Source organism: Akebia trifoliata, chromosome 4 (assembly GCF_017979445.1).
Source record: "Akebia trifoliata isolate Shusen 1 chromosome 4, ASM1797944v1, whole genome shotgun sequence".
In the NCBI taxonomy this organism is placed as follows: Eukaryota; Viridiplantae; Streptophyta; class Magnoliopsida; order Ranunculales; family Lardizabalaceae; genus Akebia; species Akebia trifoliata.
This window is the reverse complement of record NC_141378.1, coordinates 44,129,812-44,156,869: the sequence shown is the minus strand read 5'-3', so window position 1 is coordinate 44,156,869 and position 27,058 is coordinate 44,129,812. Positions and strand designations below refer to the sequence as shown.

Below are 27,058 nucleotides of genomic sequence, written 5' to 3'. Positions count from 1 at the left end.
GACAAAACGCGTTTGTTAAAGTGTGTGGTAAAACTTAGGGTGCCGAACGGGACCCTATATATATATATGTTATTTGAACGGAGGATCAGATCACGAGTTAATTTGAAACTTGGTGAAGTCACAGCTTTCCATTATTTATTTACCACATAAGGCCATCTCTCTCTTCACCATAGAGATCATCCTCACAAAAAAATCAGCTCATTCCAAAGCTTTTAACCCACGTTTTGAAATGTTTGGCAAACTTTAGGGCTGCTGAACCTCTCCCTCTACATATATATATATATAGGGGGCGTTCAATGGCCAACTTTTTAGCAAACTTTTTGGCAAAACATTTTTCAAAACATGAGTTAGAGGTTTTGGAATAGGCTGATTTTTGGTGAGGATGATCTCTACGGTGAGGAGATCATCATCACCAAAAATCAGCCCATTCCAAAACTTCTAACCCCATCAAAAACAGTTTACAGAAAATGGACGGTCCACGATTTTTCAGCTGGTAAACATGGGTTAGAAGTTTTGGAATGGGCTGATTTTTGGTGAGGATGATCTACTCACCGTAGAGATCATCCTCACCAAAAATCAGCCCATTCCAAAACCTCTAACTCATGTTTTGAAAAATGTTTTGCCAAAAAGTTTGCTAAAAAGTTTGCCCTTGAACGCTACCCATATATATATATAGGGTCCCGTTCGGCACCCTAAGTTTTACCACACACTTTAACAAACGCGTTTTGTCCTACATGGGTTAGAAGTTTCGGAATGAGCTGATTTTTGGTGAGGATGATCTCTATGGTGAGGAGATCATCCTCACCAAAAATCAGCTCATTCCAAAACTTCTAACCCCAGCAAAATTGATTTACAAAAAATGGACGGTCCACGATTTTTCAACGTGTAAACATGGGGCCAAACATTTCGGAATGGGCTGATTTTTGGGGAGGATGATCTTCTAATCATAGAGATCATCCTCACCAAAAATCAGCCCATTCCAAAACTTCTAACCCATGTAGGACAAAAACGTTTGTTAAAGTGTGTGGTAAAACTTAGGGTGCTGAACATTTCCCATATATATATATATATATATATATATGGGTCACGTTATTACGACCCCCTTTGCGACCCCCTTTGCGACACACCTTTTTATCTTATATGGGCAAAAATGTTTGGAATCAGCTGATTTTTTGTGAGGATGATCTCTATGGTGAGGGGATCATCCTGGCAAAAAATCATCCCATTCCAAAACTTCTAACCCCATCAAAATTGATTTACAAAAATTGGACGGTCTATAATTTTTCAACAAAAATCGGACGGTCTAGAAGTTTTGGAATGGGCTGATTTTTTGCCAGGATGATCCCCTCACCATAGAGATCATCCTCACAAAAAATCAGCCCATTCCAAACATTTTTGCCCATATAAGACAAAAAGGTGTGTCGCAAAGGGGGTCGCAAAGGGGGTCGTAATAACGCAACTCTATATATATATATATATATATATATATATATAGGGGGGCGTTCAATGGCCAACTTTTTGGCAAAACATTTTTCAAAACATGAGTTAGAGGTTTTGAAATGGGCTGATTTTTGGTGAGGATGATCTCTACGGTGAGGAGATCATCCTCACAAAAAATCAGCCCATTCCAAAACTTCTAACCCATATTTACAAGCTAAAAAATCGTGGACCGTCCGTTTTTTGTAAACTGTTTTTGATGGGGTTAGAAGTTTTGGAATGGGCTGATTTTTGGTGAGGATGATCTCCTCACTGTAGAGATCATCCTCACCAAAAATCAGCCCATTCCAAAACCTCTAACCTATGTTTTGAAAAATGTTTTGCCAAAAAGTTTGCCCTTGATCGCTACTCATATATATATATATATATATATATATATATATATGGGAGGCGTTCAAGGGCCAACTTTTTAGCAAACTTTTTGGCAAAACATTTTTCAAAATATGAGTTAGAGGTTTTGGAATGGGCTGATTTTTGGTGAGGATGATCTCTACAGTGAGGAGATCATCATCACCAAAAATCAGCCCATTCCAAAACTTCTAACCCCATCAAAAACAGTTTATAAAAAATGGACGGTCCACGAGTTTTCAACTTGTAAACATGGGTTAGAAGTTTTGGAATGGGCTGATTTTTGGTGAGGATGATCTCCTCACCGTAGAGATCATCCTCACCAATATATATATAGGGGGGCGTTCAATGGCCAACTTTTTGGCAAACTTTTTGGCAAAACATTTTTCAAAACATAGGTTAGAGGTTTTGGAATGTGTTGATTTTTGGTGAGGATGATCTCTATGGTGAGGAGATCATCATCACCAAAAATCAGCCCATTCCAAAACTTCTAACCCATGTTTACAAGCTGAAACATCGTGGACCGTCAATTTTTTGTAAACTGTTTTTGATGGGGTTAGAGGTTTTGGAATGGGCTGATTTTTGGTGAGAATCATCTCCACGGTGTAGAGATCATCCTCACCAAAAATCAGCCCATTCCAAAACCTCTAACCCATGTTTTGAAAAATGTTTTGCCAAAAAGTTTGCTAAAAAGTTTGCCCTTGAACGCTATCCATATATATATCTATATATATATGGGTCCCTTTCAGCAACAAACATTTTGGCAAAACATTTTTCAAAACATGGGTTAGAGGTTTTGGATTGGGCTGATTTTTGGTGAGGATGATCTCTATGGTGAGGAGATCATCCTCATCAAAAATCAGCCCATTCCAAAACTTCTAGCCCCATGTTTACAAGTTGAAAAATTGTGGACCGTCCATTTTTTGTAAATCATTTTTGATGGGTTAGACGTTTTGGAATGGGCTGATTTTTGGTGATGATGATCTCCTCACCGTAGAGATCATCCTCACCAAAAATCAGCCCATTCCAAAACCTCTAACCCATATTTTGAAAAATGTTTTGCCAAAATGTTTGTCAAAATGTTTGTTGCTGAACATTTCCCTATATATATATATATCTATATATATATATATATGGGTCCCTTTCAGCAACAAACATTTTGGCAAAACATTTTTCAAAACATGGGTTAGAGGTTTTGGAATGGGCTGATTTTTAATGAGCATGATCTCTATGGTGAGGAGATCATCCTCATCAAAAATCAGCCCATTCCAAAACTTCTAACCCCATGTTTACAAGTTGGGAAATCGTGGACCGTCCATTTTTTGTAAGCCATTTTTTATGGGTAAGAGGTTTTGGAATGGGCTGATTTTTGGTGATGATGATCTCCTCACCGTAGAGATCATCCTCACCAAAAATCAGCCCATTCCAAAACCTCTAACCCATATTTTGAAAAATGTTTTGCCAAAATGTTTGTCAAAATGTTTGTTGCTGAACATTTCCCTATATATATATATATATTATTTTAACGGAGGATCAGATCGCGAGTTAATTTGAAACTCGGTGAAGTCACAGCTTTCCATTATTTATTTACCACATAAGGCCATCTCTTTCTTCACCAACAGTGTTAGGATACTTTCCTAATTATATTTTGTTTTATATTAATAAGAGTTCTTACCCAGTTCGAGCTCTATCTCGAGGCAATTATAATTAATTAGAAATTGTTTCACATTAAGAGTTTGTTTTCTTTAAGCTGTTTATTTCCAATTAGGAGTGTTTCTTTGATAATTAGCTCTAGGAAGCTTAAGCAATAATAATAACAATTTTATTTCTTTTTTTCAGAAACTCTTCTTCTTCTTCTTAATCTCTCGTTCTCTTGTGGTTCTTCTTCTTGATCTAAGAATCCTATCACCTAGTCAGAGCATCTTTTCTGATTTTCACTGACTATTAAGGAGTTAGAAGTTCAAATTCTATCCCCCACCCAACGAGTTAAAGAAATTTGTGAGACATAGAATTGAACTCAAATTAATGAATTGTTGGGGATATTAACGCTAATATGGCAACCCTTGGCATCGATAGCACCTAAGCCACATCTAGAGATACACAACCGTCCAAATCAAGATGGGGCTGTAATTCAAAGCCGCACCATTGGTATTGATTTTCTATTGTTTAACGAAGATAATACATCTGGTTGGATTTTTCATATAGAGCAATATCAAAAGATCACCAGTGTCATGGATGAACATATGGTGACTTTGGCATTGATTTATCTTATCGAAGATGCAATTCTAACGTATCAATGGTTGAAACGCACCTTACGCTAATTGAAATTGGGCACAATTTATGCGGGCATTGTGTACACGATTTGGTACAATAAGTCAGAATAATCCTGGTCTGAGTGCTTCCCAAGTTGAGTCAAACAGGAGCAATTAGCAACTATCAATTGCATTTAGAACAGTTGGCTAAAGAAACGATAGAATTACCAGAAGATTTCTTGATTTTGCATAACGAATTATGTGTAGGAGTTCAGTTGTGGAAAAATGCTGCACTTATACAAGCTTTTGAACGTTAAAAAAATAAAAATATACAATCCTCCTATTGAACATACACCGTCATTACTTGCACCAACTCCTCCCATTCAATGAATTTCCTTGACAGAGTAAGCAAATCAACAAGCCAAAGGTCTTTATTTCAATTGTGACGATTGACAAATAATTTAAACCGGCCCACCATTGCAAGAAATCCCAATTACTCCTTTTGAAATTCAATATTCTTTCTATTGAGAATCGTGCAAATACACTTAAAGACGAGGTTGCTATCGAGATTTTTCCGACTTGAGACAAACTGATTTTTAAGGGGGTGGGAATGTAAGGATAGTTTCCTAATTATTTTTACTATTTTAGATCATTTCTATTAATAAGAGCTGTTTCCCATTTAGAATTCTATCTTCATGCAATTACTATTAATTAAAGATTGTTTCCTATCGAGAATTTATTTCCTTTTTAAGGCATCTGTTTCCCATTAGGAGTGTTCCTTTAATATTATATAAAGGTGCAATTTGCTCTATGAAGCTGAAGTAATAATAATAATAATTTTATCTTCTTCTTCTCATAAACTATTCGCCTCCTCCTTAATCTCCTATTCTCTTCAAGTAATTCTTTATCTAAGAATCCTATCAAACATTCTCTTTCTAATATCTGATCAACTATTTGATATCAATAGGAGCAGACGATGATGATGTTAACATAATCGATAGGCTTCTAGGACAGCTTGAGCTGACAATTGTTTTTCTACAAATAGTCTGGTACTATGTTACCAAATTCGTTGCTACTTGTCCGAACCACGAATTGATACAAAGCAAACCAGTTTGTGGTATGGTTTATATTGGGTTCATAAAATAAGTGAACCATGAACCCACAGAATTTTGATTGGATTCGTCGAACCAAAGCATTAAATTCGACGAACCAAATAATTTTTTACTTAGGTCAGTGAACCAAACTAATTTATTATATTTTTTTCATTATCATATTTAAAATTTGGATTATTTTATTAAATTATTTCTATTTAACTTAGAATTTTTTTAACATTATAATTGTACTTGAATACTTGATTTATAAATATGCACAAGCAAACCGATCTAGGAAATCAAAGAGAACCAAGAAACAAATTATATCTACCTACCCCTACGAACTGGGTTTATTCTAGTATGGCAAGCCATGAACCCCAAACCCAAATTCAAACCGAGCAAACAGATGAACCAGGTAATATAGGTCTAGTACTAGGGTTGGTAATGGTTTTCGGTCAATCTAGGACAATTCCTAAGAATTAGACTGGACTTGAAACCATCTTATAAGGCATCAAATTGGATCAGATTTTTATTGAATCTCAATATTAGGATCCAAATCTTCGGTCGCTAACGCTTCCTTCCCTACTTCATGAATATAAAAAAATAGCATTTTTTATTATAATTAGTATACTGTGTGGCATTTTAATTTGATAAGTTTTATATATAAAAAATTATCTTGATCATCCTTGAAATTTTTACCAACAACTATGCTTGCAATGGTAACAAACAATATCTTGATTCCCACTGAGAAACATGCTCAACTTATCAAATAGCATTAAAATGAATCCAAACTAATCAAATTTATCAGTCCAACATATCAAATCTATCAAATTGCACTAAAATGAATCCAAACTAATCAAGTTTATCAGTACAAAACATATCAAATCTATCCACAGATGAGAAAATCAATAGAGTATCTCTATATTCAAGAAAAGCTATGTTTCTACATGAAATCTAAAGGCATAAATTTACCCGTATTTGCCGTACAACAATAAAGTGTGAAATGCGAATGGTTTTACAAGAAACATTGAAGTTATGTTTCTTGTGTAGATTCTTCTCTTTGAATTTATTGTGATGTAGAGATGAATCGTATAAGATTAGCTCTAAATGTGAACTAACTAGAAATCGAACGCGAGCTTACCTCCCATCTTCAAAATGGGAGAAATTCAAGGCATCCAAAACTAGCTATTTAGGCTTCGAGATTTTTCAGGAGATGAATTTACAATTTCAGGGACTTGATCAAGCAAACGATTCAACTCCTCGGGAAATTCAATCTTCGCTCGATTAGTCTTTCCACCGACGACCACTGTTGTTCCGTCTTGCAACGCCCATATCTTTAGAAAAAGAAAAACAATATAATTTCATTAAAATATGGCAAATCAGAAACTAAGATATCTTGTACTAAGTTTTTTATTTATGGAAGAAAAGTAGTACTACTTCACCTGTGAATGAGAAAGATAACTTATGCAAGTTGTGAGCATCAGAGCACCAAATCCAGCATACACAATTGGCACCCCTGGATCAGTCTGATTCAAAGAAAAGTTTAGCTCTATTGTAAGTGAAACAGATATTTTACTGGCACCCCAACTTTTACTTATTACACCCCAATCTCTTAAATTATTTTTATACCCTAATTAAATATTAAAGGGATTTTTCCCCAAAAATGCACAATTTATGTCCAAATTCCGGTTTCGGTACATTGTTCATTTTAATTCCCAAAACATGCATTTCGAGTGAATTCGTCACTTTTATAATCAATGAATTCGCTGATATATCTACAAATTCGTAGATATTAAAAGTGACGAACTCACGAGTTTGTAGGTTATAAAATGGGAATTCAAAAGAACGTTGTACTGAACTCAGAATTTTGTCATACTCAGTACACGAAATGGAGATTCACGTGATATTAAAATACACCATTCAAACATTACAAAAGTTTGGTTCAAGTTATTACTTCAACACTACAAAGCATTGTAACACATTCAAACAACTTCAGAAGTTGTTTAAAATTAGGATAAGATCATAGAAAATCCTAAATCTAACAAATAAAAATATAAAGAGAGACTTTACTTATTTTCAACCATTGACTTATCTTGTATATTTTTATTTGGGGTGTAATAAGTAAAAGTTGGGGTGCCAATAGCAGCTCTCTATTTTGCTTTTGACAAGTGAGATATAGCAAATATAGTTAAAAGCATAGTTAAAGTATTTACAAAATTATAAATTATTAAAATAAATAAATAAATTATGTGCTCACCTTCAGATTGAGACCAGTACTACCAATTGCATCCAGGATTTCAATTTTTGTGCCATCGATATCAATTGGAAGCTTTGAATTAGGCCGACGGACTCCTACGAATTTCCCCTCTTGATCATACAGCACAATTGACTGTAGATCACGAGCAAGCATTGATCTGTATTTTAAAAACAAAGAAAAAGAAAAAGAGTGAGAATTCAGTCGTTCGTTCACACTTCTATGACAAGTTAGACAAATACGCAAAGTAAAATAATAAAGAAACATACATTCCTTTAAGATTAGGAGAATTGACATCTCCGATTGGCAGAAAAGTCCCAAAGAGCTTCTTGTCTCCTCCGTTCAACTTCAGAGGTGCCATAGCCAAATTGAAAGGTCCTTCATTATCTCTGAGTATTTGAAGAGCGGAAATACTCCAATCGGTCTGATAGATTGTGATCCCTCCATATCTTAATGGGTCATTCACACTTATAGTTTTCCTCGTCACCTCCTTTCCTTCAAGATCAAATAGTGAAAGATCGGTGTGAAACTGCGACACCTAAACATAACCATAGAAAGAAAACCCAAACCTTAATATGACGTTCAATGGGTGTTTTTGCTAAGGATTTAAGGGAATATAACTAAAATTACTAACCTCCCCACTGTCGTAGTAGTCCATGTAGAATCTGTTGACATGCACCTCAGTATCGAAGGCTTGTGTGGGAATAGAAAGAAACCCTTTCGGACCCAATACATCTCCCATAACGAAGTTCAGTCCTTGAGGAACAGTGACCGAGCCTCGAAAGCTTCCAACAGCACTGAATGTCCCTCCTGCCATTATAAGCAGCATTGCTAAATGTACTCCAATCGGAGCAAATCGACCGGCCATCCCCCTGAAGGCATATAAGGACGGTCCTTTCAAGAATACCTACCATAATCAAACCGCATACAATTAATGGGAAAATTGCAAAATTAAGGTGATTGAGTTTGAGAAACCAAAAACAACGCCTTTCAGAAAAAAAAAAAGATAAGAATGCAAGAAACTTAATCTGTTACTTTGGACAGTGATGTGGGTTAACATAGGATATGGCGACCCCGAGAGGCCTGGTCTGATTCTTGGTAGTTGGCACAAACTTCAACTACATTAAGCCATTCAAAATTATATTGTTTATCCAAACTCTAGAAATACAAATATTTAAAAATTCAAGAAATAAAATTTTAGGAGTTGTGAGGACAGATTTAATAAAGGAAAACAAGGTCAAGCAATGCCTATTTACATACAAGGTTTGTATCATTTACCAGGGCCTTTACTCAAATATTTTGGGTTGTCATTACAAATCCTTTTCCTCCATTCAATTCTATGGCTATTACATTTGTCTTACCTTTATCTAATTTTTGCAGTTTTTTTTAGTCTTACAATTTTTTTAGAAAAACACTTTCCTCAATAACTTAGTCAATGTTTGTTTGCGCTATTTTTCAGCGCTTATTGCTAAAAAAAATTAAATTCAGCACTTTTTGTTAAAATAGTGCATTTGTTTACTTTATATTTTCAGCGCTTATTGTTGAAAATAAGTGAAAAAAATTCAGCACTATTTTGATGCTGAAAAAAAGTGCTGAAGCGGTAAGCACTTCGCTTTTTTCTACACGGACAAGTATGCCCTTCATTTTTTTGAGCATGGACAAGTATACCCTTGTTCTTAAAAGGATATTACCTCTTATATCCCATGGATAAGTATATAAGCACCTCACAAATTAATAAACCCACACCATGACTAAATTATTTTGTCTTATATGAGTTAAAAGTTTTGGAATGAGTTGATTTTTGGTGAGAATGATCTCCTCATTAGTATATAAGCACCTCACAAATTAATAAACCCACACCATAGCTAAATTATTTTGTCTTATATGGGTTAAAAGTTTTGGAATAAGTTGATTTTTTATGAGGATGATCTCTACAATGAGGAGATCATCCTCATCAACATCCTGAAACTTCTAACCCTATCAAAACAAGATCAAGAACCATAAATCCTCCTTTTTTTTTTTTTGAAAATTATTTTTTACTAGTTAGAAGTTTTTTTGGTGAGGATGATCTTTTAGACCATATAGACCATCCTCACTAAAAATTTGCTCATTCCAAAAGTTTTAACCCATATAAAACAAAAAAATTGGCTATGGTGTGGGTTGCCGTTATTAATTCATAGGGTGCTTTTATAATTACACATCCTTCATTTCTATCAAAAATTATTCATCCAAAATTAAGTTCTTTTAATGTTGATTTCAAATTTTGGTGCCTTATATGACATTATTATTTTTAATTTGAAATTTGTGGGCTTTTATAAATATAAATTATTATTTATAAATTGAAAATTTGAGTATTATTTATTATTTAAAAATAAATTATATTTTAATTTTATAAGAAATAATATATTTTATTGTGTTTGATAAAAAATAGGCATTTGAAACATGCAAATAATGTATAATATGATTGTAAGGGTAACAAAAACAATTTACCAGCTTCAGCAATGTGTAACAAACATGATTCAGCCTCGAAACAAACAACTTTTTCAGCACTTAAATTCAGTGCTTATAAGTTTCAGCGCTTAATGCTATTCAGCACTTATTTTTTTCAGTTTAACAAACAGCACCTTAGTAAGATTTTATGTCTTAACTAAGGATCGTTTTGCTCAAATGGATTACCACAATGTCAATCCAACAGCACAGCCCTCTAGATCTTATGGAATAACTTGGATACAAAAGAAAAAAAAAATTCAAAAAAAATTCTTTGGGTTTCATCCAAGGTTTTGAAAATGGCAGCTACTGAACTTCCACGGAACTTGCAAATTTAAAATTCACCAGTGAAAAATAATTTATTTTCAAAGAACATAGAATTTTATCCTCTGCAACCCTGTGTGATTGGATCATGTTTTGGAATGCCACAAGGTGAGGTCAACGACCCTTAGTAAGATTTGAAATCGTACTAAGTTAGTAAGACTAGTTGGTCTCTTTTTTCATTGGTCCCAGTCTCATTTGTGTCCCATCAAATGAATTTCAATCGCTTCCTAGTCAACATTTCTCACCTTGTGTCAATTAGTTGTAAGATACAAAAAAGTCTCCTTCCCTTGTTATGTAGCTGAAACCTAAACATAATTACATGCTGCTTATATGACACTAAGACAGAGACATAACTCATAGCAACATAAGTGAACACGATACACACCCAAATAAATTTAGAGAGTTACTATTGACACCCCAACTATTAATTGTTAAACCTCAATTTCTTAAATTATTTATCACACCCTAATTAAAGATTAAAACAAACCATTTGAACATTACAAAAGTTTGGTTCAAGTTATTACCTCAACATTACAAAGCATAATAACATATTCAAACAACTTCAGCAGTTGTTTACAATTAGGATAGCATTCATAGAAAATCCTAAATCTAGAAATAGAAATCTAAACAGAAAAATATTGGCACCCCAACTTTTACTTATTCTTAAAAATTGATTGATTTTTTTTAAATTTTAATTGGGGTGTAATAATTAAATGTTGGTATGTCAATAGCAGCTCTCTAAATTTAAGTGTGCATAAAGCGTACAATAGCAATGACTATACCTCATATCCAGCACCCATTAGAATGACACCCAAGTCTTGAACTGATGCTCGGGGCAGAGATTCTGTAAATTCCTGTTTACGGATCGCCTCGGCTGAGTGCAAGAAAGTCCATCTGCAGAGACCCATTGATTCCCATTAACTTAAAGCTTCTTCCAACTCACTTCCACTTGAAGAAGACATGATTAGATTTTCATAGGGAAGCAGACCTTCGTGCAACCTTAACGATGGGGATTTGGGTTGTGTAAGTACAAGCCATTAGTGATGCAGCAAGGAGAACCAACATTCCAAGGAAAACGGGAGATGAGAACATGTGATCAAATCCAAGGGTGAGAACCCATCTCCAAGTGAAGAATCCCAGGAAAGGATCATCTTCGGGGTACCTTCGAAAATAAAATTCTGGGGCCTCCCCTTGATCAATTATGGTACCTGTGGAATCCAAACATATATATTACAGAATAATCCAACCTTTAATGACAATTATCAATAGATTAAGACTAGGAACAGATAGAGAGGACTCCAAGATGCAAAGCTTGAGCCCCCAAACTCTAGAATTGAGATGGGCAATGGCTGTAAGAATCCAAAGACAATCAATTAAAAACAGCAGAGAACTCCAAAAAAAAAAATTTCATTATAAATTTATATTGGACAAGGTAAAAGAAAAAAAAATGGTAATTTTTTTTTACCTAACCCAATCGAAAAATTATCACAAGAGATATAATTTTTCTCAATTTTCAGAAGTGGCCCAGGTTAAAATAATTAATTAATCTTCAATGAAATTGGAGTACTCAATTATAGAAACCCTAAACCAATTCCCATAATGGTAATCTTCAAAGACAAATAAAACCCATTATAAATTTAATATAAACAAGAAGTGCAGTCTTAAAAAAAAAAAAAAAACATACCCAGAGCCATAAGAGCTGCAATGCTGAACATTTCACCAATAGCCAAAGGTAAATTAGAAAGAACCCGTAAAACCCTTCTGGGCACCTTTTTAATTAACCCTAAAACCCGAAAATCCGAAAGATTCAGGGACTTGGCTGGGATTTCTTCATTTTCATTGACTTTCTCTGACAGGGATGGTGCTCCCTCAGAAAGAATTATCTTCTTTGGTAAGGAATTCTTCTTCATCTTCTCCTTGTTGTTATCTGGAGAGATTTTGAGCTCAGAAATGATTTTAAGAGAGAGATTTTTTTGTTTCTTGTTGGAGAGATTGGGAAGATGGGTTTTGAAGTTTGAATGAAGAAAAGGAGATTTGATAAGAAAAGGTGATGATGGAATTAGTCTCATTAAGGGTTTTGTAGGGTTTAAGGACTCCATTATTATCTGAGTGTGTAAGAGCATTTCTTAATTCTCATGAGCTGAGCTGAAACACACAAATATGGAGGACTGAGGACTATGTGAAGAGAGAGAGGTTTGTTGGTATGGTTGGATAAGGTAGAGATGAGATGACAAATGGATTGATTCTTCATCACTGGCTTGCTTTTCCCTCTAATATCTTTAATCATCTTCTCAAAGTCAACATTATAAAAGTTCTAGTTTAATCGAGTGGCTAGGATTTAAGGATCACATTCACTTTAGAGAACTTCTATTGCCACCTCATTTTATTTTTCTTACAACGCATCATCCTTTTAATAAACTATAAGTGTTGAATGTTTTAATATTAAAAAAAAAATTGAATCTATATTTTTTTTTTAAATTACCAAAAACTAAATAAGTGGTTGGACATTCAATTGGACTGTCCAACGTTTTAATGTGTTAAAATACGTTACTTTACCTAAATGCCCTCTGAATGATATAACTTGCTTTAACACGCCCAACAATTTAGCCTTCATTTAGTAAATATTAAAAGGAAAATGTTGAAGTAACATTGAAATCAACATCGTTCCACACATTGTTGATGTGGATGTGTGTAAGAATCATAGATGTTTTTCATCGAGGTACGAGTGAGAAACATCTATGATTCTATGCACACCGATGTGTGAAACGATGTCAACTCATATTAAAATATTTAAATCTCTTTTAATAATTTTCTCTTAAATCAAATAGCCTATCTGAGGTATATGATGGTCATATTCTTTATCTTTTTGGAGGATTGCACCCCTATTTCTTCTTTCAGTAGATAAAGCCTAATCGGGGCTTATTGGGTTCTAATCCAGCCCTAAGTTGGGGAATTGTACCTTAGATCAACCATATAATCCTGTAGGCCCAACTCGGTTATACCCAAGTTTGGCCCCAACAATTTGGGGTTGGGTTCGAATTAATTTTCAAGCTCTATAAAAAAAACATAAAATAAAATAAATTGATACACTTAGAAAAAAATTCATTTAGGGAACAAGTTGATATTGTTTTTTCTTATTAAAATAGGGGGTCCAATCTCCATTCTTGTTCAAAAATGTGGTTGAGATGAGAATAATCTCATAATTTTATGATATATTTTAATTAATTTTTTATTAAAAAAAATCTTATATTTTCCTACACATGATGTATGTTTATAAAGGCCAACTATTTGGCCAATGTTTTGATCAATAGTTTTGTCCTACATAGGTTATAAGTTTTGGAACAGGCTTACTTGACTTTTTATGCAGATGTTCTCTTTACGATGAAGAGATCATCCTCACCAAAAACTAGCTCATTCTGAAAACCGCCCATAGCCCATATATATATATTTTAAAAAAGAGAGTCCACTTTTTTAGATTTTAAGTAAGGGTAATCATGAGATAAGGAAAAATGATTTCCTGGGTTTGGATTGAAAAATATTTCCCCATCCCAAGAGAGAAGAAACATTTTCTTTGAAAAAATGATTTTCCCACAAAATGTGCAATCATACACCAAATTGCATTATCTCAATAATATCTTTTTACCACCTATTTCCAACCCCCTAATGAGATCATATAGATCCCATTGAGTGAAACCCATCCATTAATTGGAAAAATAAATTTCTAGAAAATATTTTCATGAAAAGAAATTTCTACCACTTTCAAACTTGGTTAAGATTTATCCAAAGATCAACTACCTACCTCCATCCTAATACCTGACCACCAAAGACTTAACCCTTAGCCTCCAAATGTGATTTATTCTTTTGTAAATAATAAATATTAAATGAAAAATTGCTGTATTATGTCATTCTCTCCTTGTAATTTATCAAATCAAACTTCCGTTTTTCCATCGATCATTGAGATTTCTTTGTGATCAACAATCCCAAACTCCTCCCTACTCCACAGCTTGATCTTCTCCATAGAAGTTGCAAATTTCTCTCTACTGACAAGCCAACTCCCTCCCTTACCAGAGATAAGGAACCCCACATTATCCCTAAAATTAGAGGTCAGCTGTTAAAAATCAAAACAGGACCAGCCACCGAATTACAACCCCACACACCAAAATCAAAGACCATTGTCAACCCAAAATCTCTCATGCCATTGTCGACCCTCTACTACCATCTTTCTTTTCACGAGAGAATATGATTGACATTGATATCACCACCCATACACAGTTGGAAGTCATAATAATCTGCAACATCATCCAATTCCTCCCAAAATTACATCCTATAATTTTTTTTCCCTGAGCCCTACCATACGTGCATGTCAAATACATAACAAGCTTGGTCTCCGAAACAATCTCCCAAAACTGAGACCTAAATTGCTCCAACTAGAACCTACTAAACCTGCATGACCTGGTGCCAATTACAAATCAATAGTTTATACAAACTTAAACACCAAACTACCTCCCCATTTTCTAATCATCGCTTAGCAATGGCAATTTTCACCCCAAGTACTCAACACTTCATTATATTCAACAACAATAAGTTCAACTTCAATGCAACAAATGATGTTTTATGCCTAGACTTGTCCAGATAACCTAACACTACTGTTGTTTTTTTCATGGTAGAAAGCCAAAACTTTCAACGGAATTGGGTTGTTGGACATAGAAAACAACTCCGTATTGGACTCACCTTCTCCTCTAGTAAAACCTCAACTCTGAATTCACCCAAATATTCAATTAAATCTAGTCACACGGAGGGTCAACCTTTCCCTTTTAATTGTTCCTGTTGGCAACTGTTCTTCTAAATGATGTTTTTCAGATGAGCGAAACCCTTCCCTCAATACCTGTGCGGGACATGTCCATGAAATTTCCCTCAATCCACCAAAACGTCTCACTCCCTAGCATCTTCTGTCGTGAGCTTGCATCACCCGAAGAGGTTTTCAACTCTCAAAAATGTCTGGACCATTTACAGCCTAAAAACATGAAACAGACTGAAGGAAAAAAAATGTGACTGAAAATAACATGGCTGAAAGGCACATAGCATCATTACAAATTGACAGACATAATCTAGTTTCTGAACTGCTAGGGTATCATTGTATCTAAATCTGTTAAGCTATCTCAATGTCGCATTGCTGATCCCAAGCCTGGATGGAGATTATATCAGGATGGCAGCCAGTGTAAGACTAAATCAAAATCCTTCCATGAATACTAATGAAATAGAATTTACTTATACTGTTGGCCCGTAATTTTCCCCATTGATAAAACATTTAATCTCAAGTTTGGATGTATAAACGACATTAGATAACGAGTAACAAGGCATACCAATATTTATCAACCTACAAGAATGCCAAACATTGTTTTCAAAAGCTAAAATGCAATGTGAGACATTTCACCAAACAAAGCCAGGCGTAAACCTTTGAATGTAAAGCATGAGCGTTACAAGCATGCATTTTACAAGTAAATCAGTAAATATATCAATAGATAAGTAGAAAAATTCTAATAAGAGAAAAAAAATATAATAATGCTGAAGTGACCTCAAGATTGTACCTCATCGCACATCTTGACATGAAAGTGTAAAGAACCATAGATGCTTTAAATCGAGATACAAGGAAAAAGCATCTTTGGTTCCTATACACTTTCTAGTCAGGATGTGCGATGGGGTACAATCTTGAGGTCACTCCAGCACGGCTCAAAAAAAAATCTTTAAAAAATATTACGCTAAATCACAGTGCCAAATGAACAGAAGAGAAGTATCACCTTTTCAAAATAAGAAACAGACCATGCAACTCACTATTAACCCTCACTGAGCTGTGGGCAATCAAGTGCACCACCATAACTTCAATTCCCAACAAGAGTCAAGCTCCAAGCATCCAACCCCTATGAACATACAAAAAGCAATTCTACCATTCTTAGGCTTTTTTGAATTGCAAGTTGATGTCCGTAATTGACATTTTCATTTATAATGGAAATGAATGCCATTGATAGCTTCACTTCTGATAAGGCAATAAACAACTAATTTGCTAAAATCCATTTTGATAGAAGAAATCCACAGTAGCATAGAACATTCAGCTTAACCTCATAAACTTCATAATCCCTGAAACTGCAGAATAATGTACTAAATTTCCCCAGACTTTGTGTTAATTCAATCTATTAAGGTGCGGCAATATTTGAGCTCCATGAGTATTAACTGGCATAGACCATGCAAAAATTAAATCAGGAGAAGACAATAGTTTCTCCATACTAAAACGTGCTGAAATTGAAAACAACTTTGTCACGAAATTTTTGGGATTGGTACAACATGAATCCTGAGAAAGTAAACAACAATCATCTTATGAACTTACAAACACAAGACTAACAATTCTGAAAACCCATCAGCATTTCAAGTTCAGTTAGCAAAATCTACGACCATATAAGAGCAAGAATCACAAAGACACCCACCATCAGAAACATCATCTTCAAATAGGAATCCGCCTGTTGTCCTTGACTAGTAGGCTGTGGGAAACCATGAGCATGGCCTCCATGAAACGAATTAGAAAACCCATACGGAAAACCAGGAGTCGATCCGTACATAGTAGTATCAGGGAATCCATGCACTTGAAGATTAAAAAGCGATGGAATCAGACCACCGAAAGCTGCAGAGAGCGTGAAATTCCCGAGCCTCGCAGTTGCCATTGGAGCGAACCCCCCCATGAACCCAAACCCATTATGAGGAAAATGGTTTGGGTCGGGCGGAGGGGCCGTTCCAGGTCTCTGGCCGGCTGGACGATTAGGAATATTAATGCCGGGAATCGACTTGGATCTTGGATCCGTTGGCGTTTTTCCTCGGCCATAAAGGGGAACTAATTTCTCCTCTTGTATGAGGGCCTTACATACAGGACATTCTTGGCATTGAGAGTGAATATGGAGCCATTTGTAAAGACAAGGCCAACAGAAAAGGTGGCCACATAGAGTGACAATTGGGTCTTGAGCTAAATCAAAGCAGATATTACATTCGAAACTGCCAGCATCGTTGTTACCGTTGTTCGAACATGAAGGGCTTTGGGGTGGTTTGCTGGTTGACTCCCCAAACCCACTGCTTGCCATCTCTCAAAATCCTAGAACTTCAAATTCCTGTTAATTCATATATAAAAAACCCAAAATCAAGACCAACAAAAAAGAACTTGTTCTTGATTTTAAACAAATTAATTCAAATTCAGATTCCACTCATATATAAAAACCCAAGACCAAGACCAATAAAAAAGAAAACCTTGTTGTTGATTTCAAAAAAATTAATTAAAATTCAGATTCCACTCATATTAAAAACCCAAAATCAAGACCAGTAAAAAAGAAAACCTTGTTCTTGATTTCAAATAAATTCATTAAAATTCAGATTCCACAAACATGGACCCAGATTACAAAACGAATTTTTACCCTTAGAAACCCCAATCTGAACCCAAGCAATGAAAATTTTTAAGAGTAAAAATATATATATTCACACTCATTCAACTACCAGAACTCTGGATTGGGAATTGGGAACAACTATGTAAAAAATTCTTTTATAAAAAATCAAATTTACCCAGATTATAAAATCAAATTTGTACCCTAAAATCCCCAATCTGAATCAAGACAATGAAAATAAAAAACAAAAACTTTTCAGACTCATTCACCTACCAGAACTCTGGATTGGGATTGGGAGTTGGGACAACTACGAAAAAAATTATAAAAAAAATAATATAATACAAAGTCACCAATTGTTAGAGATCAGAAAATAAACGCTGATAAAAACATGAAAAGAGGTCCTAATTTCAAAACTAAACCCTAAAAAGACTAATTTCCTAAACTTGGAAGAATCTCTACCATTATAAACTTGTAATTTGAACAACAGCAACAAAAAACAACTAAAACGCTTAATTCAAACCGATTCAACAACCATAACCCAAAGATTTTCCACAACCACGAAACAATAAAACAAAAAAACATTATTAAAGATCGAAAAAAGACAAATAATAAGGTACCTCGAATTTCCGACTTACAATACGAATCAGAAATTTAGGGATTTTTCGGTCAAAATCAAGAAACTCAAAAGCAAGATCTAAGAGACAGAGAGAAATTGACCGACCTTGATTGATGAACTTGTAATCGAATTGGTTGCGAAAACTCTTTGAGAATAAATTCGAGGAAATCGGAAGAAATTCAATGGAAGATTCGAGGTGGTCCGTCTTTTCGGGCTAGATTCAGGAAAACCGATATTGTACACCAGATGACGTTTTATTAAAACGCTTCGTACCTTCCCAATCGTTAATTGTTTTCATTTTGTGCAACTTCGAGATCTTAAACTCCTAACAATATAGTATCGGGATACTCAGGTCTAGGGCTGTGAACCGATCCGGTTCGAATTGGATCGAAGTCAAACTGGACCAACCGATGACAATTGAATTGGATATGGAACTAATCCGGATCTTATTGGACGGGGCCCTTATCCAAAATTCTCGATCAACTAATTATTTAATATGGTACATTTTATCTTCCAAATGAATCAGATATGAAACCATATGAATCAGCCTTGATCCGGATTGATAAAATCCAATTAATATATAAAATATAGATAAACTTTGAGAGATTCTATTGCCACACCAACTTGTTAAGAGCATCTCAATTCAAATGTGAATCACCAAAGAATTTAAAATTTTGGACTGGACCCGACCGGACTGGACTGACCCGCGATACAATCGTAATTTTAATAAAAATTGGTTTAACTTAAATAGAAATCATTGTTCAAACCTGTTTTTGTAAACCAATGGTTCAACCTTGAAAACCATTCTTACTAGTAATGGACAAGTTTAAATTTTTTGAAATATTTAAAATTTTCAATTATTCATTATTAGATTCTCTTTTTTTTTTTTTTTTTTAATTAATGAAATCTTAGAAAATCTAGCAATCAATCTTTTAGATTTTATTGACTTTTATTATCAAATAAATATAGAAACCTATTAAATCTTGATTAAATAAAAATTTACTTGTGCCTTTTTAGTTATCAAATATCAATATATACAACTTTTTTAAGACTTTTGCATCAAGTGATAAACATAAAAGTGATGAACATTTCGAGACTATTTGAGTGAAATTTCATTTCGAGTATCGGGCCAAATTTTAAAACATTGATGCACATGTATTGGTGTGCTCTTAGTAAAAGTTAGTGTGGCAATGGAAGCTCTCTAAACTTTATATATTTAAACAAAATATATAATATAATTTACTTACCTTCTCACGGATGTGAAATCGGATAGGTTTATTGATCGGAGACCAATTCAATAAGAACTGGATTGAATCCAGTGCAAATTTAATATGAATCAAATAAAACCCTAAATGATTTGGAAAACATTAGAGAACCATTTTCCTTAGTAAAGATTTGAAGTCTTATCGAAGGTCGTTTTGCTCAAATAGAATATCATATTAACAAATCCAACACCACAACCCTCAAAATTTCATTAAAAAAAAAAATTAAAACATTAAAAATTGGACTTGATCGAAGGTTTTGAAAATAGATGGCTACTGAACTTCCACCTAACTCTAAAATTTAAAATTAAAAGTCATTGAAAAATCATTTTTTTTTTTTTTAAGTTCATTGAATTGTATATTCTACAAGGTTGAAGGAGTGAATCTTGTTTTTGGATGCCACAAGGTGAGCTCAAAGACCACTAGTAAGGAGAAATCCTTACTAACTTATTAAGGCTAATCATACTCAAAACATTATTCTATTATTAAAATAAGAATAAGACTAATGGTTTTTTAACTCAACCTGACAGTCAGATTCAAAAACTTGCTAACATGCCATGCACAAAGAATCGTAGATTCTTTCACTTAGGATACACAATTGTACCTCAGGATACACAATTGCAGATGGCAGGTCGATTGTGTATCTCGAAGGACAAATCTACAATTCTTTGCCCATGCCACGTCGGTGAGTTTTGAGTCCCCTTATCAGGTTGAATTCAAAAATCAACACTCTAAGAATAATGATGAAATGACCTCAGGCTGAAATCTCATGTCACACTTCTTGACATGAAAGTGTATGAGAACTATAAAATACTTTTCATTGAGATACAAGTAAAAAGCATATATGATTCCTATCCACTTTCACGTCAAGAAGTGATATATGAGATTCCGGCTTGAGGTCACTCCAGCACGACTCTTAAAATAATGCTGAAGTGACCTCAAGATTGGACCTCACATCGCACACCCTGACGTGATAATCTATAGGAACCATAGATATTGTTCCTTGAGATACAAGTGAAAAAAAAAGCATCTATGATCCCTTTTCATGTCAAGAAGTGCCATATGGGGTCTGATCTTGGGGTCACTCCAACACGGACTCTTATTATTATTAGTCTCCAAAAGTCTGATCCGACAACTATTGAATCTGGTTGGATTAGATTGAATCCGATTTATACAAATTTTACATATTTAACCTAAACGGATAATTTAAAATCTTATAAGTTATCTGAAGTTATGAGACCCAAACTAATCAGATTTTGGGTCTGATCCGATCCATTGACAGCAATTTGACCACTCATCTCGTCCATCCGAGAGGAGACCTCAAACCTTCACATATTGGATAGAGACCACCCATCAATCACCACTTTTTCGATGGAGCCACAGCCAATCATATAAATCCACATGGTCCTTCACAATCATAATTCCATGCATCATGTTGTGTATGTGAACACCCTTGTGAAATTCACTTAGTAATTTGATAATGACAATGAAGGGTAACTCAACTAAAATGGCAAATGCAAAAAAAATAAAAATAAAAAAAAAAGTAAGAACACAATATGAGATTTTACCTGAATCACTCAAAGACTACGTTCATGGAGGTGTGAGTGTTGGAACTTGATTTCACTATGAAGAAAATATGACAAATTGATACAAGAACTGCCTTTATCACTTAAATTTACTTTCTTCTAAATCTCAATCTTCTCAAACCTCTCAACCTCTCCTCTCTTAGATTTTTTGTTTCTCTACTCTCTTCTCTAAAAAAGATTTAGACTTCTTACAACAAAAAAATAAAATCTTTTTTTTACAAGCACCACGTAAACAGATCACTTACATAAGTTACAAGCACAACTCAAATTACCTTGGACTAACCCAATAATACACAGACTTGAACCGGGCCTACAAATGAGTTTTGAGTCATATCTCAACACATCAACCTAACCATCTTCCTCCACCCATGATTTTTAAACTCGTCTAAGACCGAGATGTATCACGCGAGTTAACTCAATATCGAAGTTGAACGAGACTAACTCACAAAGTCATTTTCTGACTGAGATTTAGAACTCACGTTTATTTTGTTGACTTGTCTCACGAGAAGTCTCAAACGTATCAGAAAACTCGTCAGAGACAACTCGATATCAGGCCTAGACGAGACTCGACGCGACGCAAAACCAAGTTTAAAAACCATTCCTCCATCTGGTTTATCAATATTCATCATCATCACCCGGTCCACTTGGACCTCTACTTTAAAAGATAAATAAAATAACATTAAAAAAAAATTAATTAATATAATTTTAAAGAAAAAATCAGATACGAGAAGCATTGAAACCTTTACTCTAAAATATACTAAATAAGAAAAAAATTGCATCTAAAAAGGAAAATTTTATACAAATTTCAAAGCTCAACCTTCTCTCATTGTGGTGGCAAAGATGTCACTTCTCTTTATAACCATTTGGAGATAAGATGTCCACTCTTCTTTCTCAAAGATCCTTTTGCAAGTAAATTATTTTCATCTGAGTTTCCAATCATTAAAAATGTAAAATATAGAATTTATTCCAAACAGATACTTTTCATAAGCAAAATTATAGAGGTTTTTCAAATCATAAATGCATTATCATCACCAAGCAAACGTTGAAAAAACATTTACGTTTTCGACCCAAATAATTGGGATAAGACGTAGATGATGATAACGATGATATATCAGAAAGCAGAATTGAACCCATAGTTTCTTTTAAAATACTATCCACATTGTTAAAAAATATTCAATCTGACAAAAAAAATTATATAATATATTTTTTAATATAATATTAAACACAATAAAATTTCACATTTAATGAAAAAAAAAACTGTATTTACTTATTTCTAATGAAAACATTGTATCTCCAGCCTTCAATCAGATATAACCACAAAGCATCTCATCCAGCTTTCAATGGCGATTCCGGCATACTAAAGTCTTCAATGCATCACTATCTGGAGCTCTGGGCCATCATACAACCTTTGAACTACATTTCATAACATCCAATCGAACAGTAAGATAAATGGTTGATGTTGTGAAATGTGTTAATCATGTTTGATCAATTTGGGTGTTGCCATTAACATTTAATTCATGTAGTTTCAAGAACCAAAAAAAAATTAAAAATTAAAAAAAATGTACCATGGAATAACATAATTAATTTTGGTTGATTAAGAGTTCAATGTCGGCTCCAACTTCGGCAATCTTTGCCTCTTTTGAATTCTTTGCAATTTTGGCAATGCTCTGAACATCAAAGTCCATTGCTATCTTTTTCACGAGCCCATCGAGCATCTGTTTTCAAGGGAACAGCATTAGCAACAAAGAAACTGTACAACAGAGGAAAAAAAAAAGGAATGGAACCAAAACTAAACATAGGACTCTACATCTATCCACATAGTAGTGCATACATCATGGATGATCAGAACTTCCACAAGTCGTCTACTATTTGGAATAAATAATATTAACTTAATTCTCAAAAAATACCAGTGATCCGACGGTGACAAGAGCCCGGAATTTTGAATCAAGATCTAGGTTTCCCTCTTCCACAAGCTGCAAAGCAAAAATAAAATCATCATGGTGGATAAAATATATGGTTCCCCAATTTTTGAAGACCTCTACTCAACATGAAACACAACATAGTTCAATTCATATGAGTAAAAACACGCACGCGCGCGCGCACACACACACACACAAACAAACGCAATGCATACATCAAGGGCGGCTGAAAGAACTTGAGATTGGCCTTCTTGATCCCTTTTTTCATTCAATAGCACTGCGTAACTGCAAAATAAGGTAAATGGTCAATTGATTGATTAGAGCAATAAACATTATCAGAACTAAGAGAATATTTTTGGTTGGCACTCATCGTAAGCTCTTCAAAAAAGGTTGCATGTCATTGATGAGAAACATTAGATAGCTAGATCTGTCCCATCATGGTGCTTAAAAAGTTCGAAAGATACCTAAATATATAATTCCCCTTGAGCACATCAATTTGTTTAATAATATCTCACTTGTTTGGGAATTGCTTTAAAAGATCTATACATTTGGTTTTGTTTTTTTTTTTTATTTCAAGAATGTAAGGGTCATACCCGACACATAAAATCCCAAGGGAGTTGATTGGTGGTTATTCAGAAAAAGAGGCCCTTCTTCCACTAACCACCAACAACCACATTTGTGAGCATCCACAATAGATTCATTATTGGAAATTTTGGAGGTGAAGAAATCAACTCCGATCTTGTATTATAGTAATGCTCAAAATTAATAATATCATAGAGTTTCAGGCAGCTCAAAAGCATTCCACACAATGGCATCAAAATAGCATACTTTTGTTCTTTTCATTAAATATTCAAAGGCTACAAATAGATTTCAGAAGAAATATGAAATGTTAACAAGATTATTGCCATTTGAAGTTTTGAAGATGTTTCATCTGTGTTTGGGGTTCCTCCAGTGTCTAAAAGTTACTCCTTCAACGTAACCTTTTTTTATAGGTCCATCAGCACAACCTATTGGGCTCCTTACAATAGCTGTGAGTCCTGTCATACTTCGATGCAGTTATCTTTCACGTGTCATTTAATTATGTCTTTATTGTGTAATATAGCTAGTCATATAGCCAATCCATTGGGTGGGAAAAGAGTAAATTGTCGATCCTCGTACATCAGTTTTCTTCCCTACTTGTATTTTCTCCTTCCACAATCATGATACCAACAACAAAGTGGAAAACAAAAGGGAAAAAAAAAAAAGAGGAGTCTTACTTGAGTAACAAAGTGGAATAGGACAATTGTATATGCTTGTTGGAAGATGAGCAACAACTTGACACTGCATCAAGAATCTGCAAGCTCAAAAAACAGAGAAACAAAAAAAATAAAATCAGTATTCATGAATAGAACTAGATTTCAACCAAACGTACAAGGAATCAAATAATCTTGCAAATGACAATTGAGAGCTGAGCCTATCATTGATGCACTTTATATTGAAGAACAAGAAGCAAGATGGTTCAAGATACATGCTCAGACATACAACTGCAACAGGAGCAAAACAGTGGAGGTTGCCAAGCCATATGTGCACAAAAGCAAACAAAACTCTAGAACTCACAATGCTAAATATTTCACTAAACAACTCATGCATTCTTCAGCCTTAGAAGTCATGCAATGTAAACTACCGATACATTAGTATTGGCTTGTTCCAGCCATGGTTCAAAGTTTCGTTCCATTTGGAAATTCGGTGGATTTCGGTAAATTATCGATGCGTTCAGTAATGGCTTGTTCCAGCTATGGTTCAAAGTTTAGTTCCATTTGCAATTTTTGGTGGATTCTGGTTATCTTTCACCTCTTTATTTAAAGGGAGCGGTTCGGCAGCCCTAAAGTTTGCCAAACATTTTTTGTAAATCACTTTTGATGGGGTTAGAAGTTTTGGAATAGGCTGATTTTTTGTGAGGATGATCTCTACGGTAAAAAGATCATCCTCACCAAAAATCAGCTCATTTTGAAACTTCTAACCCTAGTTTACAAGTTGAAGAATCGTGGACTGTCCAATTTTTGTAAATCACTTTTGATGGGGTTAAAAGTTTTGGAATAGGCTGATATTTGGTGAGGATGATCTCCTCATTATAGAGATCATCCTCACAAAAAATCAGCTCATTCCAAAGCTTCTAACCCATGTTTTGAAAAATGTTTGGCAAACTTTAGGGCTGCTGAACCGCCCCCTTATCTAAATTGATAAATATTGCTAGAAATTTATTTGTAAATGTTTAATTTTAACACTTAAAAATAAATTTATTTACCCTTTAAAATGGAGACAATTGGTTTTGTTCGAACATTCCACAATAGGCAATAAAAGCCTTTGGACCTAAACTGATTCTAGAAATCCTTGAAAAGATTAAGAGTATTCAAATTGACTATTGGATTGAGACCCTAAGTTTTTTTCCTTAGGATCCTTCATTTTAATATTTGGGAATATAGCCTTGTAGGATTGTAACGTAGCCTATGACCATAATTAATTTCCTATTAATTTTTTTAATTCTATTTCTATGGTAGATTTAGCTTATTTTATACTTTTATTTGTTCTTGGTAATTTATTTGAGACTCAGATTCATCATTCTAAGTTAGTTTATAATGTCCTGGATCAATCATATAATGAATAATCAATAAAAAGATAAGAGAGAGAATTTAGTCTTCCTTTCTATATTGCAACAAAAAAAAAAATGATAGGTTTCATCTGGCCGTGGATCCAAATTTTGACTGTAGTAAATGATGAGGGTTTCAATGTTAACTGAAAGATTTCAAATGCAGATTTTACCTATCAAAAGAAGATTCCATCTTACTAATGATTACAGTATCCACATAGTGACAACTTCAGCCTTACTTGCTATCAAACCTTCTTATAGGCTCTAAAGTGAGAGCTTAGCCCACAATACTATTCTAGGGAAGGAAGTACTGACCTCACTGCGATGACTTTGTAGCCATTGATGGAAGACTGAATGTTTAAAGAGATTTGTCACAGCACGAATGCCAGTTAAAAGGTTTGCTGCCAATGCCGGAACTGTTGTAACTTTCTTCATTGTATCCATCAAGATATCTGGTAAGATCGTATAACCTCTACATTAACTATCAAACCCAAAGAACAGAGCTGTGATGACTGATGACAGACACATGAAACACCAGAAACTATAAGCACCACAGCAACTAATCGGGCTGAGAGTCCCAAAATTACAAAATGTTCAACGAAGACACAAGCTTCAATTCAAAGCTATATTCCAGGAAAAGCATCAGATCCAATATTAGTAAAGCAGGTTATAGATATATCTAACATGGAAATCATAAGCAGTATGTTCATCCAAATAAGCTTTTCATGACAGAAAGTTAAACACAAGGCAGGGTGCATCTCTGCAAAGTTGTATACCATCTCCATCTACGATATGCTCGAGAAGCAAACTAGCCCCATCTGGATGAAGGATGATCATTCTTAAAAGATCAATAACTACACATAAACAATAGATCATGTAAGCCAAATGAAAATGAAAGCAACAAAATTAAGCAAATACTTCCATAAACCACAAAAAGATGACTAAGTCCCTGCACATTATAATACAGGATTAATTGCTGATATAAAAATAATAATAATAATAAAATCTTAGAATGCAACTGAAACTCCATTTAGAGATTAACTCAAAACTTTGAACCTATTAAATGATTTCTACATTTTAAAAAGTTCAAACCACCCATCTTTTCAAAGGTGACAAAGGCTCGCCATAAAATGCCTTGAGTTTTTAAGGAGAGGCCCTTTTCCCCCCAACAGCTTACGCCTTACTCAATGAGGCATGTAAAAGACTTTACACCTTTGGGGACACAGATGCTTATTTTGCACCTTATCAAAACAGAATGCACCATTTTTGTAGCATCATATATAATAGTTTTTATAATGATAAAGTTGTCCATATTATAATATTTGATTTACATACAATGTCTGGCTCTTCTACTTCCACTGATTTTGTTTCTTTCCTA

General features: G+C 34.3%; 3 protein-coding genes across 5 annotated transcripts in view; all 3 read right to left on the bottom strand.

The window, feature by feature from the left end:
• Positions 1-6,003: 6,003 nt before the first annotated feature.
• Positions 6,004-16,357, bottom strand: LOC147405174 (cytochrome c biogenesis protein family). Of its 2 annotated transcripts, none has more exons than XM_086441395.1 (8): positions 16,052-16,357; positions 11,242-11,461; positions 11,036-11,147; positions 8,077-8,349; positions 7,712-7,980; positions 7,446-7,602; positions 6,631-6,714; positions 6,004-6,522 (listed from the first exon to the last, which is right to left on the bottom strand). In XM_086441395.1, the coding sequence occupies exons 2-8, from the start codon at positions 11,343-11,345 to the stop codon at positions 6,370-6,372; spliced, it is 1,152 nt and encodes a 383-aa protein (XP_086297521.1). In that variant the 5' UTR covers positions 11,346-11,461; positions 16,052-16,357; the 3' UTR covers positions 6,004-6,369. The 2 variants fall into 2 exon arrangements, with proteins under 2 accessions (XP_086297521.1, XP_086297519.1); XM_086441393.1 differs by lacking the exon at positions 16,052-16,357 and adding an exon at positions 11,938-12,514.
• A 145-nt stretch (positions 16,358-16,502) lies between these two features.
• On the bottom strand, positions 16,503-18,549 carry LOC147405173 (uncharacterized). 2 transcript variants are annotated; one of them, XM_086441396.1, is made up of 2 exons: positions 18,393-18,549; positions 16,503-17,404 (listed from the first exon to the last, which is right to left on the bottom strand). In XM_086441396.1, the coding sequence occupies exon 2, from the start codon at positions 17,375-17,377 to the stop codon at positions 16,694-16,696; it is 684 nt and encodes a 227-aa protein (XP_086297522.1). In that variant the 5' UTR covers positions 17,378-17,404; positions 18,393-18,549; the 3' UTR covers positions 16,503-16,693. The 2 variants fall into 2 exon arrangements, with proteins under 2 accessions (XP_086297522.1, XP_086297523.1); XM_086441397.1 differs by having other exon boundaries at positions 18,289-18,446.
• A 3,695-nt stretch (positions 18,550-22,244) lies between these two features.
• Positions 22,245-27,058, bottom strand: part of LOC147405172 (transducin family protein / WD-40 repeat family protein) — a 31,027-nt gene continuing 26,213 nt past the window's right edge. The window contains exons 17-23 of the mRNA XM_086441392.1: positions 26,457-26,534; positions 25,996-26,132; positions 24,311-24,387; positions 23,270-23,339; positions 23,043-23,108; positions 22,701-22,850; positions 22,245-22,548 (exon numbers count right to left, since the gene is read on the bottom strand). Of these exons, the coding sequence (XP_086297518.1) occupies positions 22,716-22,850; positions 23,043-23,108; positions 23,270-23,339; positions 24,311-24,387; positions 25,996-26,132; positions 26,457-26,534 (563 nt within the window). The 3' untranslated portion in view covers positions 22,245-22,548; positions 22,701-22,715. The remainder of the gene's footprint in view (positions 22,549-22,700; positions 22,851-23,042; positions 23,109-23,269; positions 23,340-24,310; positions 24,388-25,995; positions 26,133-26,456; positions 26,535-27,058) is intronic.